Here is a 17226-nt window from a genome sequence, read left to right as displayed (position 1 = left end):
TCTTTTACCTCTCAGTGGCACTCAACTAATGTTTTTTGCCCCCACAGGTCGGGTACTCACAAAAGATTCCATATTCTCTCTGGCAGTAAGGGTGAGAATGTTGCTGGCAGTGGTAGGAGTGGCACGGTGGCCAGAGGACAGGGTCCTGCCATTCCTCCTCAGCCTCCAGTAAACCAAGTGCAAAAGCCAGAGCCAATTCCTTCTGCCACCCAGCAGCTAATTCACTATAGGGAAGACAAGTGATTGTTCAAAGGGAGGTTTTAAATCATAAATCAGACACATTAATTATAACTTTAACAAATGTTATTAAAAGCAGCAATTAAAAACCATGAATCTTTTTGAAGGTGCAGAGGGTTATAAGGTCAGTTGGCAGTAATGCAGCTATTATCTGGTATGAATGAAATGCTGGGGTGGGGAGTCAGGGTGACCTCATTAGGCCTTGTGCTATCTTCCCAGGTGGTGCAGACACCCCCTCCCTCCTTTTCCCTCTCCAGGCCCAGAGCCTCCCCAGAGCCCAGGTAGGGAAGGTCCAGATGTACTGTAACAGGATTGCTCGTCCCAGGCTATCTCAGAAGTCTGGAAAGCAGGCCTAGAAGGTTGCTGGGCTCTCTGAAGCCAGGCAGGAAGCTACAAATTGGATCCCAGTTCCCACAGCACCCCTGGGCTAGGGGTTGGCTTCTCAGCTCCCCTTCCACCTGGCCCCAGTTGGCCCCTGTGGCAGCAGCTGTGGGCCTGAGAAGGGGGAAGAACTGGGTCCAACGCCAGCTCGTCTATGCCTGGGCTGTGCCAGGGAAGCAGAGGAAAGTGGGTGGGCTGTGCACAGGAGGTGAGGTCCCCCTTAAAAGGCACTGTGGGAGCTGAGGTCTAAGATGGGGGGGGCATCTAAACTATCTCAGGGACCCCCTGAACGCTCACAGGTAGAGAGGGGTCAGGCCTAGCAATGGAAAAACAGCTCCTGCAGGCCTGCTGCCCCGCCAGTGCCTCTTGCTGTACTACCACCTTCGCCTTCCTGCTGGCGGCCTGCAAAACCAGCCAAGCTGGAGGCCACAGCAGCAGTTGGCAAGGCTGGTCCCCATCTGGTGCCCACCCTCCACGTCAAGGCACTTTTGTCCATTTTCCAATCAAGTGAGTCAGTTTCTAATATCTCTGGAAGCAGCAAAACATCAGGGGTCCTCTTCCCCCTCCCAATTTTGGTTTCCCTCCAGATGAGGCAGAATTTGAATGTTGGTTCCAAAAATTCTCTTTCAAACCCCCACTGGCAAGGGCTTCCCTTTGAGGGAACTGAATGATGCAGGCTCTTTAAAAATTTCAACCTATCCCAAAAAGTGATTGTCCATTTCAGGGCAGGGCAAGGGATATGAAAGAGGGTGAGTCCCCTGTGCTTCCCTATGGGACCAATGCTGGTTGATGGGCTGAAAGAAGGAGCGGCCACTGAGCTTTCACATTTAGTTGCAGCACCTGGGCCCTGGAAGTGGGCCAAGGGAAAGCCAAGGGAGGAGCCAGCAGGCCCAGAGGGACGGTGTGGCTCTGTGTGTGTACACTTGGGCGTGTGGTGGTGTGGCCGTGTGGGGTTGTCTGCATGCCTAGAGCTGAAAGTACAACACATGTGGATGGAAGCTTGTGCGAGTGGGTGTGTATTGTCTGCTGTGTGGTGTCTGGTGGGTCTGGGGGTGGGAGGCACCAGAAACAGGTTTAGCACGACATGGTTTCCCTCCCACCACTACCACCCCCCACCCCCGTCCCCCAGGTTTGGAAGGATGCCTCCATTCCAGCAAGGCCAGGCCCAGCTCTATGGCGACTGAGGGGGTGTGGCCAGGAACAGAAGACTTCTGGGACCTCCAAAGCTGACATTGGCAGCCTTCACTCTCAGCCTTAATACCTGGGCCCTGGTGCTGGTGCCTTCTGAGGCAGACCCAGCCCTTCACTCTTCAGATCCTCACAGGCTTTCACAGGGGCTTTCTCCCATCCCACCACCTCTCTCCGAGGGCAGTGGGGAGTGGCAGGAAAGTGGAAGAGAAAAGCACTGAGCAGCATCCTCTTATCCACCTTCTCCCATGCTCTCTCAAAGGTGCGTGTTATGTAGTCCCTGGGAGGACTGGCTGCCCCACGGGTCACGTGTGAAGGGGATCCAGTGGAGGGACAGCTGTGCACACACAGGATGTGCGAACACACCCAGAAAGGGGCGAGAGAGGTCAAGGCACACAACTGGGGACAAAGACCTGGGCCTCAGGAGGAAGGGTCCCAGAGCAGGGGACACAAGGTCAGAGAACAGATAAACAGAGTTTGAGGGGGTGTGGAGTGTGTAGAGACACAGGCACAGGGGTAACGAGCCTGAGGAGGCCCTGGAACAGAGCTGGTACAGCAGAGAGACGCAGGCCTTGGCCTGGCAGGCAGGCAGGCAGGGCGTTCTGCCAGGCACTTGCAGCTCTGTCCTGCTTCCTTCTCCCACCCCAGCCTGGAGAAAGCTGGGGAGCCTATGGCTTCTGCTGCTCCTCCTTTGGTTTTCAGGACCCCTGGCACCCCCGGGGGCTAGTCAGTAAGGGGTGGTCCCTTCCCACTCCACCAGGTACTGAACCTTGCCCTCAGGTGTGACCCTCCGAGCCAACACCTGGTACTTCTCCCCACAGGCCAACCGCCCAGCTGCACCAAAGTAGTTGGTGATAGATGACTTGAGGTGGGACAGGGATGAGTCATCTTCACTGATGCTCTCAAATGTGTGGCTGTCAATGCCTTCGTCTGGCCGCTCAGGGACTGAAGCCCCCTCTGCACTGCTGTCCGAGGGGCAGCGTCCATCCAGCTCAGCTGCCCACCGCTTTGCCCGCAGGGGCATGTATGCCTTGGCTGCCAGCTTCCTCTTTCGGCTGCCCACTGTCCATCTGTATCAGAAGTGGGAGAGGAAGATGATGAGAATGAGGTAGAACAATCACAGTAAATTCCTCTCCCTGAGTCCTCCCCTCAGTACCAGGAAAGTGGAAGAGAAAAGCGCTGAACAGCATTCTCTTATCCATCTTCTCCCATGCTCTCTCAAAGGTGCCTGTTATGTAGTCCCTGAGATAATCTATGCCTTGGGCATAGATTATCTCACCGGATCCTCACAAGAGCCCTGCGAGGAGGGAAACTGAGGGTCCAGAGGAGAAAACCAGGTAGGGAGTGGCAGAGCCAGGATTCAAACGTAAGAACGTCCAACTCCAAAGCATATGCTCTTAGAGCTAGGATCCCGGCACTGCAAAAGCACAAGAGCACCATTCTCTGAGCCTCCTGAGGCCATGCAGTGCAGAGGCCCTGCTTATCCCACCTTGCCTCTCACCAGACTGGTGAAACAAGATAGGTCACATAGGGCTGGGGGTTAGGGACTAAAGGACCCTGTACCCTAGAGCCTGGATGGAGAGACTGACAGACATCACACACACACACACACACACACACACACACACACACACACACACACACACACACGGGTGTTAGAGAAATGGACACACAGACACACAGGACAAGGCACAGATTCAGATGCTTAGAGACAGAAACCAAGACCTGAAGTGCTGGTGAAACCAAAGAAACAGGAAGAAATAGGCCAGGCATGGTGGTGCACGCCTGTAGTCCCAGCTACTCCGGAGGCTGAGGCATGAGAATCACTTGAGCCTGGCAGGCGGAGGTTGCAGTGAGCGGAGATCATGCCACTGCACTCTAATTTGGGCAACAGAGTGAGACTGTCTCAAACCAACCAACAAACAGGAAGAAAGAAAAAACAGAGGCAAAGCAGAGGACACCTAGACAGATGTCAAGAGACACAGACTCCAAGACAGACCTCTACAGGCATTATACCATTGTCCTTTTTTTTTTTTTTTTTTTTTTTTGAGATGGAGTCCTACTCTGTCACCCAGCTAATTTTTTTTGTATTTTTAGTAGAGGCGGGGTTTCACCATGTTGGCCAGGCTGCTCTTGAACTACTGACCTCAGGTAATCTGCCCACCTTGGCCTCCCAAAGTGCTAGGATGACAGGCATGAGCCACCGTGCCTGGCCAGGCATTATACTTTTAATTCTACTTTTGCAAGGGCCTCAAGTATCTTAAAATACAGTGCAGCTTGAGTGCAGAGGAAAGCCCTGTGCTCGACCACTCCCCGTACTGCTGAGGACCAGCTGTTGCCAGACCAGTTGTACTGGAGATAGGCCCCCAGGGATTTCTGTCCCCACTCCTAAATCTTCCACCCTGCAGGATGCCATCTTCCGTCAGGCTTCTAAATAAACGGCTCTTTCCCTTAGAGACCCCGGAAGACAGGCACCATATTCAGACAGCCAAGAATCAAGGTCAGGGAACTCTGTAGTCCAAGAGGCAGAGAGACACCCAAGCTCATGGCATGTGGAGGCCAAAAGTGAAAGAAACTCTGGTCCAACAACCCCAGAACTGGAATCGTCCAGTGAGAGGTGTGTACAAGCTTCTGCAGCAGGTGAAGCATTCCAAAGGGATGGAACGACGGGAGGCTGAATGCCTATACTTAGGTCCCATCTAAAGCCCCGTGACTCAGAACCAGAGGGTCCGAGAGCCAGACTCACAATTGCAGAAGGCCAGGTACTCCCCGCCAGAGACTGAGACACATAGAATGAGCCACACATTACAGAAGTGGGAGGTGGAGGGGCTGAGAGGAATGATGGTCCTTGCAAAATGTGAAGGCCAGACCTCTAGGAAGCTCACCTGGAGTCATAGGAGAGGCTGGTGGAGGCAGAGCCAGAGGTGCTGGCAGCGTCGGTGGAGTCAACATCTGAGAAGAAGGTCTGGCCTGAGCTGGCACTGAGAGGGGCAAGACGGTGAGCCTGCCGGTGGCCCGGCCCAGCAAGGTCCTGCCAACCTGGCCCGCAGGTTCCCCTAACATGCATCCTTCATCCCAGTGGAGGCCCGTCTTCCCACAGCTGAGCTTCCCACCACCACACCTGTCTGTTTCCTACCCAGCCACCCTTCAAAGTCCAAGAAGTCAAAAAAACCTCCTGGAGCACCCTCCCCTGGTGGTGACGTAAGCACTGGTGTCAATAACTCGAGCGTGATCCAAGGCACCTGTGCAACACTTCACAGGTCAAAAGTGCTTTCATTTGCATTATCTTGTTTGAGGAAAAGAGCTGAGGAGGTTCAGAGAGGTTAAGGGATTTAGGTAAAACTACATAGCTAGTACTGATAAGCAGGGTCTGGAGTTCAGGTCTGACTCTAAAGCCCTCCTCTGTGTCCTCAGGAAAATACTAAATGACCTTTAATAATTTGGAAAATAAAATGATGGAAGATGCAGTTCCTCCCTTGGACATACTTAAGCATGGGGTGCTATGGAACTACAAAGGAGGGCGTCCAGCACAGCCTGGGGAGGGTTAGTAAAGCCTTCCTGGAAGAAGCAGGGTCCTGAGTTTTCAGATGGACTAGGGCAAGGCAAAGGGTATTTCAGGCAGAGGGAGCAATACGAGCAAAGATGAGCAAGCATCAAACAGCATGGTGAGTGTGGATAACCATGGGGCAAGGTGGGGAGGGCTGGAGAAGAGGGGAGGGCTGTGGTGCTCTGGGAACAGGGATGTTATGCTGAAAGCTCTACTGCAAAAAGCCCCTTCAGACAGACCTGCACAGCAGGGATCCTTTTAACTGAGGGCTTGGCTTTCTGCTTGGTTCCCTCCCTGTCTCCAGAGCAGACCTCTCTGCTAGGTCCCTCACTGATACCTTTTTAAACTTTGAATTTCATCCAGCGTGAAGTCAAATATGCTAGCCAGGTGGTGGTTGGTGCTCCAGGCTGAGGTGAAGTCACTCTGTGGACACAGGAAGGAGAGAGGAAGGGTCAGACAGCGAGTATCAAATCCACCTCCCACACAGGCTGCCTCCTATCCAGCCAGGGCCGCTGAGGGCTGGGCCCTCCCTAGGGTAAGACCATCACCTTCATTCCAAGTCCTGACCAGGGAGCCAAAGTCATCCCAGTTCTAGCCCTGCCTTTGTCTCTAGCTGACTGTACGACCTTCACCTCTCTGGACCTCAGTTACTTCAACTGCAAAATGGGGACAATAACCCCTGCCTTGCTTCACTCTTACAGATGTCAGGAAGTGCAGTAAAATTAAATAATACTTCTAAACCGCAAAGTGCTGGGACATGAGGCATTGCTAATACTACTGCCCACAGGGAGGGCTTCAGGGAGGTGGTGGGGGTTACTGAAGGAGGAAAGAAAGTGCTCTGGAACCCTGGTTCCAGGCTGGGCTCTGCCACTTTGATGTGTGGCCTCAGGAAAGTCACTGCCCCACCCTTCCCTCAGTGTCCCTACCTGGACAGTGGGGACAAGAATATTACCTGCCTTTGCCCCCCAACTTTGGATTCCTGGGAGAACTTGGGGGGAGATAAAGCAGGGGTCTTAGAGTGCCTGGCTTAGCTGTAATAGGGACTGGCTTCTTTAAGGGACATGAGAGAGTCCTCTGGGCCTGGGGGACTTAGTTTTCGGCACAGGAAGCCCTAATATGTGCTGACCCTGCGTATGAAAATGGAGAGTAAGAAAACAAGGAACTAACACTGGGAATAGCATCTTCCAGCAAAAACTTTGATCTTTTTCTTCTATAAACTCGCCTTTTCTGCTGCTGGAATTCGTGAGGCAACAAACTGTGGAGACAGAAGAGGGAGAAGGTGGCCCCGTCAGAGCCTGAGGGCCCTAGGGTGGCCCAGACGGAGGCGCCGCAGGGGCAGGGGTCACAGCAGTTGGGGAGACAGGCTCTGAACACAGCTGCACCTTCACAGGGAGGCCTGGGGAGGAGGGAGAGTCCTCAGGAGCAGTAGGGGTGGGAAGGTGTGGAGAGGGTATAGTGGGCAGAAAAAGAAAAGGTGCCTCCCCAGGCACATGCATCCAGATGCCCTGCCCCCCAGTGCCAGGATGAGGGGGCTCAGCTGAGCCAGGAGAGAGAGGGACCCCTCACACATCCTGCCTTCCCCTTCACCTCCTTGCCCAAGTCCTAATCCAGCAAGGCTGGGTCCTCAGATCTGGCTTTTCCTCCCTGCGAGGTAATGAGGGGGCTGTGGTGGTGAAAGGAGTTGGGGATCTGGGATCTGGGATCCCGCTCAGCCACTATCTAGCCCTCTCAGGGTCCTACAGCTGGGACTGGCTGGGTGCAGGTCCTCCTTGCTTGCTTGGAAGCAGAGAAACCGAGTTTGGCGGCAGCCCTGGCCCCTGGGTCCCCGAGCACTGACCCAGGCTTGCTCTTTCCTCTCTTACGCAGCTCAGAGGAGGCGCTGTTCTCATTTGGCAGCAGTCCCTTGTCAGGCAGCAGCTTCCCTGGCGGGTTGGGTGGGACGCGGATGCGCAGGCGGAAGATGCACTTCTTCTTCTTGATCTCCTTGCCGCAGAGGAACCTGGGGGGTGGGCAGCGGGAGGAGGAAGCTCTGGAGTCTGTCAGTCCATCCTCCTGGGGAGTGGGGTCAAGCATGACACAAGCCTCTCTGCCTCCTTGGACCCAGAGCTAAAATCCGGATGGCCTCTGCAGATGCTGATTTCCTCAAAGCCCATGGGATGCGGGGTTCCAGGTAGCAGCTGAGAACACGGCTGGTGCCTCCTCCCTGTGCTTCCTCCTGCACGAGTGTGGTTCTTGCTGCTCTTCTCCCTTTTGTTTGCCTCAACCAGCCCCAAGGCCACCTCCTGCAGGAAGCCCTCCTCCAGCTTACAGTGGAACTCCTATGGTCAAGATACTGGAATCTACTTCATTCTGTTCTCTGGTTTCCCCAGGAGACTGAAAGCAACACTGGCTGGGCTCCTCTGAGGCTGCAGAAGTGACTCAGACACAGCCCTACCCTCTTTAGTACAAGAGGCCACCTGCCCTCCCAATAGAGGACTGTCCATTGGGAGGGCAGGTGGCCTCTTGTACTGAAGAGCAGAGCTTTGTCTGGGCCCTAAACCATGAGAATGTGGAAGAGAGAGTGGGTAATTCTACCCAGAGGTGTCTGGAAGAGTTTCAGCGATGAGGACCTTATTTTATTCCCCACCATGACCTCAGCACCCAGACAGGCCCGACATAGAACAGCAACTCAATGAATACTTGTTGATGGAACGAATGAGTAAAAAAGACTGAGGCACATCCTAGACAAAGGGCAGAGCATGAGTAAAAGTGCCAGGTAGGAAACCAAGGGCTCAGGATGGCTGGCACCCAGAATACAGAAAGCAAAGGGACAGCGGCAGAGGACGCGGGCACAGCCTGGTCTTAAAAGGCCTTGAGTGCCAGGTTCAGGAGGCTGGGCATGCCTCTGTGGTGTAGTGAGGGACATGGCCAGCTGTGTGTGCTGAGAACCCTGGATGGGAAGACAGGGGCTGAGGGATGTCTTCCACCCGAGGATGTAGCCCACCCGAGATGATGCACCCATCCCTCAGTGCCTGGCCCCCAAGGCCTAGATGTCTAGAACCGGAGGGGCCCTCAGAGAGCAGGGGTGCAGCCCCGCTGCAGAGCTGAGCCCAGTACCAAAATACAGCAGGCTGCTGGGGTGGTTGGAGTGGCTGTGCAAAGGAGGTGGGGTATCCCCTGGATCTCGGAGAATGGAAATGATTCAGAGAGAAGGGGAGTATCAGAGAGGCAGGGAGCATAGCCTGAGCAAAGGCTATGAGGTAGGAAGGAATCTCACATGTACAGGGCCCCACCACACTCCCTCCCCTCCCTGCACGCACCGGCTTTTATAACTGTTCAGAGCGTTGAGGAGATGTGGTCCTCGATCTGTCACTGGGGTGCTGGTGAGCTGTGGGAGAGCAGGCCAGCAGGACATCAGACCCAGGCATATGGCGCATGGGGAGGCCCAAGCCCCTACTCCCTCCCTTCCATCTCCTGATGCTTCTGAGTCCTTCAGGTGAGGACCACTGACTCACTCCAGGATCTCAGAAAAGCCTTTTCACCTCTCCAAGTTCATTCCCATTTGTAAATGGAGAGAATACTTCCTGACCTAACTGTATTGAGAGCTTTAAAAAGTCCATACCCTTGACCCAGCAATGCTACTCCATGGAATCTATCATGGAATCTATATATCTGCAGATATAACACGCAATAGGAACAAAACTTTACATACAAAAAAAAAATGGTGGCATTGTTTCTAATGGTGGACAAATGGGAAAGAAACTGCCCAACAGGAAGGAAACAAGTAAACTATGGTAGAAACCAATGCAGCCATGAAATTTGGCGGGCGCCTATAATCCCAGCTACTTGGGAGGCGGAGGCAGGAGAATCACTTGAACCCAGTGGGAGGAGGTTGCAGTGAGCTGAGACCGCGCCACTGCACTCCAGCCTGGGCGACAGAGGGAGACTCCGTCTCAAACAAACAAACAAACAAAAAAAGTTTATGAAGATTCTAGTAATATGGAAAAGTATAATGTATACTAAAAAAAAGATTATTTAAAATTGTATATACTGTATCATTTAAACCATAAAACAGAAAAAGATATTCATAGAAGAGAGTCGGAAAGGAAATGTACCCATGCATTAGTTCTAGTGATTTCTGGGTGGCGTGATATGGATTTTTTAAAAAGTATACTTCCTTATACTTTTTGGTACTTTAAAGATTTTCCACCATGAATATGTACAATTAAAAAAAATTAGAAAAAAGTTACTAAAAACCAACTCTACATATCTTTTAAGGTTTTATAGTATCTATTTTTTAAAAAAAATTATCAAATACTGTAAATGAAGATGTTATTACATGAAATATTTTGCAAAGCATAAAGGTTATTCTTTTTAAATTCCTTTTCATCAAAGAAAGATTTGGGGCAGTCCATAGAGAAGATGCCTCACTCTGTATGTGGTGGAGAGGATTCTAAGGATGTCATTAGGGAAAAGAAGACACAGCACCCCTGTGGGAGTGATTAGGGAGGCCCTGGCTCCAGCTCTGGCTCAGCCTCAAAGCTCTGCTGACCACAAGCAAGTCACTCTCCAACTCTGACATTCTGAAAGTCTCCGTTTGTAATTTCACTCCCGTGGATCTGAGGCTTCCAAGGCCCTTGGTGACCCACTATTTAGCATAGGATCAGCAGTGGGCAGACCCACTCCATGTTGCAACCTAGCCAGGAAATCTGGAGTGGGTCAAACACTCAGCAGAGAGCTGTGTTCCAGCCAGACTTGATCTAGGGCCTCAGCTCCCCTCCACTGAACCGGGGAGGCCCCAACCTGCCCACTGCCAAAATCTGGGATTAGGAAGGCCCTTAAAGGACACAGGCTCAGAGGCCTGGACTCAGGGATGCAGCAACTCAAGGGTGAGAGTTCAGAGACTTCCATCCTAGTCCTGCACTGCGTGGCCCTGGGCAAACCTCTCTGCCTCCTGCCACTGACATCCCACAACCCCACATACCTTGCCAAGCTGCAGGAGCTCCCAGTGGTGGTTGACAAAGGCCAGAATCTCCTCAAAGTCAAAGTACTTCTTCTTGCTCTGTACCCCCAGATTATAGAGGGCCAGGTGAACCACATCCACCCTGGGCAAGGGGGCAAGGAGGTGGGACCAGGTGAGGTGGCAGCCTGCTCAGCCAGGGTCACAGCTTTCTGGGTCCAGGCTGAGAGACAGGGGCAGGGTTGGGACCCAGTAGCTGGAAATGGAATTGTTCCAGGAGGGAGGAGGGAGGGGAGAAGCTGGGAGGAGCAGCGGTGGTTGACTAAGCCCCACCCTCTCACCATCGCAGGGGCAGCCTCTCGATGTACTCTGGGCCCTGGTTACACACGGAGCAGAAGAACAGGTAAAACCTGTGGGTGGGTAGAGACGGGGGCCTATGGTGGGAGGGGCTCTGACACCCCCACCCCAGTCCAGCCCCTTGATCTCCTCATTCCCCACCTACCTTCCCATAATCTTCTCACTCCTAGGACTGCTGGCCACTGGGGGTCAAGGACAGGGCAGGACAGGGACTAAGAGATACCCCATATTCCTTCTAACCCCTGCCCTCAATCTCCTTCCCAAATCTTGCCCTGAAGCGTGGCTGAGTTCACAGAGAGTGAGCTGAGCTAGGCTGGGCTGCCATGGTCACCCTCTTCCCCTCTGAGACAGACACACGCGCAATCACAAATGACATGAGACACCAACCAAAAGATGCATAACATCAGGTTTGACATCCATAAGGACTCCATTAGCTTTGGTCCATCGGTTAGAAGCCACATTAAGCCATCCATTTCCCCAGTGACTCCCACAGCAACCCTGGGCAGGGCTGGTGCAAAGACTGTGTCATCCCTTCTTCCCCAGACACTTAAGAGACTAGGGCATAGGGAAGGCAGGCATTTATCTAAGGTACTCCAGAAATCAATGGCAACTAGGGATGTGGCCCAGCATACTTCTGTATTGCCTCCTGGCCCTGCATAGCTAGGGGATCCCCTACCTTGAGCTGCCTCCAGTAAACAGGTAGGCATACATTGTCACAGACCTCCTCTTGTCTGGAGCCTGGCAGTCAACCTGCAGGAGTTGTTGCTGCCATCCCTGCCCTCTCCCTACCACGCCCAAGGCCCACTTGGACCAAATTAGCACCTACCGGTCTCCAAACATCATGGGCTCATTGAGGCACTGGGTGCAGGCCTCGTGGAACCACTGCCTGCACCGGTAACATTGCAGCATCCGCAGGTACCATCTGGAGAGACAGAGGAGCCAAGGTCAGCCAGGACCACACCCCTAGTCAGGTATGAGCTTCGGCAACCTTTCCCAAGTTAAATTTGCCCTCCACTGGCAGAAAGGGAAGATAATTCAGTTACTGAGCACTTAGGCTGTGCCAAGGGAGGACCTGAGAGTTGGACATATACTCTCATTTCACCTCACCACCTGGTAAAAGATGGGACACTGTCCCCATATTACAGATAAGTCACAGGTGAAATGGCTTGCCCTAGCTCACAGGCAAGTGGAGGATGGTGATTCAAATTCTGGTTTCCCTAACTTCAGAGGCTGTGCTCTCCTTGCCATGCCACAATGAAGCCACCATTTCTGGACTTGCTGCTTCCCAAACACTGCTGACAGGGAAACGTTTGCCTTGGAGACTTCACGGGAGAATAATGGTTTCTGTAAGCTGCACGGGGGCAAGACTACATCTGGCTTTTCTCACCTGCAACTGTATCTGCCCTATCATGGTCATCCAACAACTATTCATGGAATATGAAGAGCAAAATGCTCAATGCTTCATTGACACCTTGTCAGGTGAGCTCCAGGTTAAAACGCAGATTCCTTGGTCCACTGCAGACCTATTCAATCTTTGGGGAAGCCTCTGGGATGCATTTTTAACAAGGATCCTGTGCAACTCTGCCCATAGGCATTGAGAACCACTGCATTAATGCAGGAAAGGTTTCCATAAGCACTTCTCCATCTGACAATACTTGGGGAAGCTCATGGGCCTGAAGTTAAGGTTAAGCCCATTTGAGAGATGAAGTAGTTCAAGCTTTGCCCAAGTTACCCAGCTGGAACTTGGGGCTGAGATTCAGGACTTCAGGGGGTCCTGACGCCTGAACTTCCTGAGGGCAGAGACCCTCCCTCTTACATCTGTGGTTCCTTCCACAATGCCACGTGCACTCAGCCCAAAGAAGCAAGCTCAACTGCCATGGCTACATAGAGGCCCAGGTCGGCAAGGAAGAATCAAAGACTCTTGCCGCAGAGCCAGGACAAGAATTCCCTCCACAGTGGCCCCGACATAGCATGCCCCGCCCCCCGGCCCCCTACCCCTGCCTGATTGCACATCTCCAGGGAAAAGAATCTTTTCTATTTTTGGAGACAGGGTCGTCCTGCTTTGTCGCCCAGGCTGGAGTACAGTGGCATGATCACAGCTCACTGCAGCCTCCATCTCCCAAGCTCAAGTGATCCTCCCACCTCAGCCTCCTACGAAGCTGGGACTACAGGCGTGTGCCACCGCGCCAGGCGGGAAAAGGATCTTCATATCTCACCAGCAGCCGGTTCCACTGACTCTGACTGTGAAAAGGTTATCTTGACTTTCATGCATTAGTACCACCACTACCACCAGTAACAGCTCACATTTTTTTAAGTGTTTACCAAATGCCAGGCACTATGAGAACCTCTATGTGAATTACATAATTCACGCTCTGCTCATAATCACCACATGATGGGGAAACTATTCAGAGAGCTGAGGCTAAGGGGTTGCACAGCTGGTAAGGAGCAGAGCCAGGACGTGGACGTCCTGGGAGGATTCGCACTGTGTCCGGCCCAGGCTCTTAACCACTCTTCAATACTTCCTCGTTTCCTACAGAGCTCCAAGGAAACACCTCTGCCCTCCAGCCCTGCTCCACAGTGCTAGATGCCACGCGGAGCCGGCCTTCGGTTCTCCCCTTGAGGTCCCGCCCCCTCGGGCCCCACCCCGAGCCCTTCCCTTCAGGGACCGCCCCTTGAGGCCTCGCCTCCTCAGGTCCTGTCCCCGAGGCCTTACTATTCCCTCCTCCCCACCCCGCCCCTCCACAGGGTGCTTCTCGACCTGCCTCACCTCCCTGGGGCCCTGCTTGGGCGGTCGCAACCCGCCAGGCCCGCCTCCCGAGGCCTCGCCCCAAGGTCTAACCTTCCGGGCCCGCCCCCCGAGGCCCCGCCCTCAGGTCTAACCTGCGGAGTTCACTTCCCGAGGTCCCGCCCTCAGGTCAAATCTTCCGGGCCCACCCCTCGAGGCCCCGCCTCCGCAGCGGCTGACCGCCCCCCCCGAGTCCCGCCCCCGAGGCCCCACCCCCGCGGCTGACACTCCAGGCCCGCCCCTCGAGGCCCCGCCCCCACAGCGCAACACACTGGGCCTGCCCTCAAGGTCCGCGCCTTGGCTGACACGCCAGGCTCGCTCCCTATGGGCGGTCCCTGCTGGCGATTCTTGGAGACCTGCCCTGCCGCCCGGGGGGCCCCGACCCCCTGCCTTACTCTCCGGGCCCGCCGCAGTAGCAGTAGCATTGCTGCTGGTTGGTGCGATGGGGCGAGTCCCACTCGAGCTCCTCGGGCTGGTAGGACAGCACCATCTTCACGGCCTGCAGCGTCCTGGCGATGGCGCCCTTCTTCAGCGCGCCGCCTTTCTGGGGGGAGACGAGGGCCCCAGTCAACCACCAGGTCCGGGTGGACCACGCGAGTCAGCACATGGCTGTCTATTGAGGGAAGTGCTGCCAGGGCTTGGGGGACCCGCAGATATTCCAATATAGTCAGAAAAGCAAGGAGCTTTTTCTCATTAATTCCAAACCCATCCCCTCTATCCCAGAAGGAACTCCGTTGATAACAGAATTAAGAGTAATAAGCGCAATAAAGGCAACAATTACCAACATGTATTTACATGGATTTTCTTTTTTAATAGTAAAGCATCATTTATTGGTCCCGTTATTCCCGACACCAAACCCATCTCCACTTTACAGTTGAGGAAACTGAGGCTCAGGGAGTCTACAAATCCTGGCCAAGGACAGTGGCAGAGGCGCTATCTGTCTCCAAAGCCCAGGTGTGGCCCTTCTGCTTGGAGCTCAGGCTCTGTGATGGGAGTCTCTGGTCTGCCCCACTGGAGAAGGCAGGAGAGGCAGGGACTGGGGAGGATGGAAGGCTCACCCGCACAGCCAGTGCGAAGATGCAGCGTCGGCAGAACCAAGGTGTGAGCAGGGGCTGGTCAGCACTGCCCGCTATGGGGATGTGGCACTGCTGGTGGTAACCTACGGCAGAGGAGGGGGCGGTGAGCGCCCACAAGGACATCGTGGCCCAAGGCCAGTTGGCCCAAAGGAGGCAGGGCTGGGAGGGCTGAGGGAAGTCCTAGGAGCTCTGCCTGCCAGCTGCCGGGAGCCTGGCTGCTGATGCCCACCAAGGTGGCCAAGTCAGTGTCCAGGCTGGGAACTAAATGACAGCATTGGCCAGTTGTGGGGTGGGGGGGGGACACAGGAAGGTCTGACTTCAGTGCCTGAGCCCCATCTTTCCCACCCATCCTCTCCATCTAGCTGGGCCCCAAATTACATACACCATCATACCCTCCCAGCTTTCCCCAGGATCTCTTCCCAAGCCCTCACTTACAGCAACTGGCCCCCTTTCACCCTGCAGTGCCAAGAGAAACAGGAAGCCAGCTGAGGCCCCAACAGGCTGCAGCAGTACCCGTCAGGGGCCAGTGCGTGGGGACCTATAGGTCGGGGCCTTCTCAGGGCCCTGCTCGTTCCCACTCACCCAGGCCACACTTCCCGCAGATGAGGATCTCATTCAGCGGCCCTGATGTCTTCCCTAGGCAGATGTTGCACTTGGGCTCCTCTCCTGGAACACCGGCTGAAAGAGAGGCCCTCGAGGGTCAGGTCCAGCTCACAGGAATGGAAGTTTTATACTCACACTCCAGATGCCCAGCCTCTACTGTCTGCTAGGCCTAGCGCTGGGCCCCACATGCCACCTCACTGAATCTCCCCAACCACTCTGAGGTGCCTATCATCATTACCATTCTAAAGATGGGGAAATTGGGGCTCTGAAAGGTTAAGTCCCTTGCTTAGCTAGTAAGTAGGTGAGGGGGGGATTAAACCCATGGCTGTTTGACATCAAACCCTTTGTTCTTTTGACACATCATGCTGCCTCTCCCGCCTTATTTAACTTGTTTTGTTAAATGGTTGTTATTTTCTTAAAACTTTATTATGGGATAATATAATTTGTTTGTTTGTTTTGTTGAGATGGAGTCTCTGTCACCCAGGCTGGAGTGCAGTGGCGTGATCTTATCTCACTGCAACCTCCGCCTCCCTGGTTCAAGCAATTCTCCTGCCTCAGCCTCCCGAGTAGCTGAGATTGCAGGTGCATGCCACCACGCCCAGCTACTTTTTACATTTTTAGTAGAGACAGGCTTTTGCCATGTTGGCCGGGATGGTCTCGAACTCCTGACCTCAAGTGATCCACCTGCCTTGGCCTCTCAAAGTTCTGGGATTACACGCGTGAGCCACTGTGCCCAGCCTAGAAGTTATAATGAAACTCCATCTTCTCATCACTTATGAACTCATGGCCAATCTCGTTTCTACTATATTCCCACCTACTTCTCCTTCCTGTAATTATTTTAAATTGAGTCCCAGATACCCAATAGTTTTTCCATAAATATTTCAGTATGTATTTGTGAAAGATCAAGACTCTTTTTAAAAAACATAATTAAAACACCTCTACTGCACCTATAAGTTAACATAATTGCTTAATATCATTAACAAATTCAGTTAATGTTCTCATTTCCAATTGTTTCTGAAGTACAAATACCTTAACAATTTTAAGTCTGTTCTTTTGAATCAAAGTCCCCAAGTAAAGTCCATACATGGTGACTGGCTGATGTTTTTAAAATTGCTTTTAGTCTACAGGTCCCCTCTCCATCTCTTTTTTTCTTTGCATTTTATTTTGGTTGAAGAATAAATATGTTTTTATGTGTGAAAGGTTTGTGTGTATACATTAAACACATTTTGATACGTGTTTGTCTTATTTCCCCAGCACGCTGAAAATTTTGTAAGGGTAGAAATGGGATCTCTTCGGCCGGGCGCAGTGGCTCACGCCTGTAATCCCAGCACTTTGGGAGGCCGAGGCGGGCGGATCACAGGGTCACGAGTTCGAGACCAGCCTGCCCAATATGGTGACACCCCCCTCTCTACTAAAAATACAAAAATTAGCTAGGCGTGGTGGCACGTGGCTGTAGTCCCAGCTACTCAGGAGGCTGAGGCAGAAGAATCACTTGAACCTGGGAGGCAGAGGTTGCTGTGAGCCGAGATCAAGCCACTGCACTCCAGCCTGGGTGACAGAGCAAGACTCTGTCTCAAAAAAAAAAAAAAAAAAAAAAAAAGAAATGGTACCTCTTCATCTCTGTATCCCCAGGACCTCATAGAGTGTGGCATGTAACAGGTGTTCCAAGACATTTGTTGAATATATGGCCAGGCAGGAACGTTGCCTCTTATTCTTGAACATGCTCCCAGGAAGGTGGTGCCCACAGTGCATCTCAGTAAGTCCTCACTGGCTTAATGAAGCAATGGATCAATAACTACAGTGGTGCTCAGCCTTATGCTCTCATCTCGGGAGATGCCAGAGGGTCACCATTCTGCCCGGAAGGGGCAGTTCTGGCTAGGAGGCAAGCCATTCTTCAGCTGATCACTGTGGGTACCTCCAAGGAGCCTGGTATGTGCTGGGCCTCCACAGGAGGTCAGCTAAGGTGCATGGTCTTCTCCATCTGGCTCCTTATGCTTTCAATAAGGGGGTAAACCAGGAGAGGAGATCCTCATTGCTTTGGATATTTATATAATACTATTTCAGGGGTTGGAGAGGAATCGGTCTGCACTGGCCACAATTTCTTGGAGAAGGG

The 17226-nt window shown here is 53.1% G+C and overlaps 1 protein-coding gene across 6 annotated transcripts in view; it reads right to left on the bottom strand.

Annotated features, from left to right (window-relative positions):
- Positions 1-285: 285 nt before the first annotated feature.
- Positions 286-17226, bottom strand: part of PHF19 (PHD finger protein 19) — a 39235-nt gene continuing 22294 nt past the window's right edge. For 3 of the 6 annotated variants that reach the window (XM_057298654.2, XM_034928945.3, XM_034928946.3), the window contains exons 4-15: positions 15093-15188; positions 14493-14593; positions 13830-13978; positions 11476-11571; positions 10634-10702; positions 10317-10437; positions 8653-8720; positions 7191-7352; positions 6521-6608; positions 5691-5776; positions 4692-4787; positions 286-2876 (exon numbers count right to left, since the gene is read on the bottom strand). In XM_057298654.2, the coding sequence (XP_057154637.1) occupies positions 2534-2876; positions 4692-4787; positions 5691-5776; positions 6521-6608; positions 7191-7352; positions 8653-8720; positions 10317-10437; positions 10634-10702; positions 11476-11571; positions 13830-13978; positions 14493-14593; positions 15093-15188 (1475 nt within the window). In that variant the 3' untranslated portion in view covers positions 286-2533. The other 3 variants (XM_055117694.2, XM_008958616.4, XM_008958615.4) reach the window with 3 other exon arrangements.

Source organism: Pan paniscus, chromosome 11 (genome assembly GCF_029289425.2).
Source record: "Pan paniscus chromosome 11, NHGRI_mPanPan1-v2.0_pri, whole genome shotgun sequence".
In the NCBI taxonomy this organism is placed as follows: Eukaryota; Metazoa; Chordata; class Mammalia; order Primates; family Hominidae; genus Pan; species Pan paniscus.
This window is presented reverse-complemented; position numbering and strand designations above follow the sequence as displayed.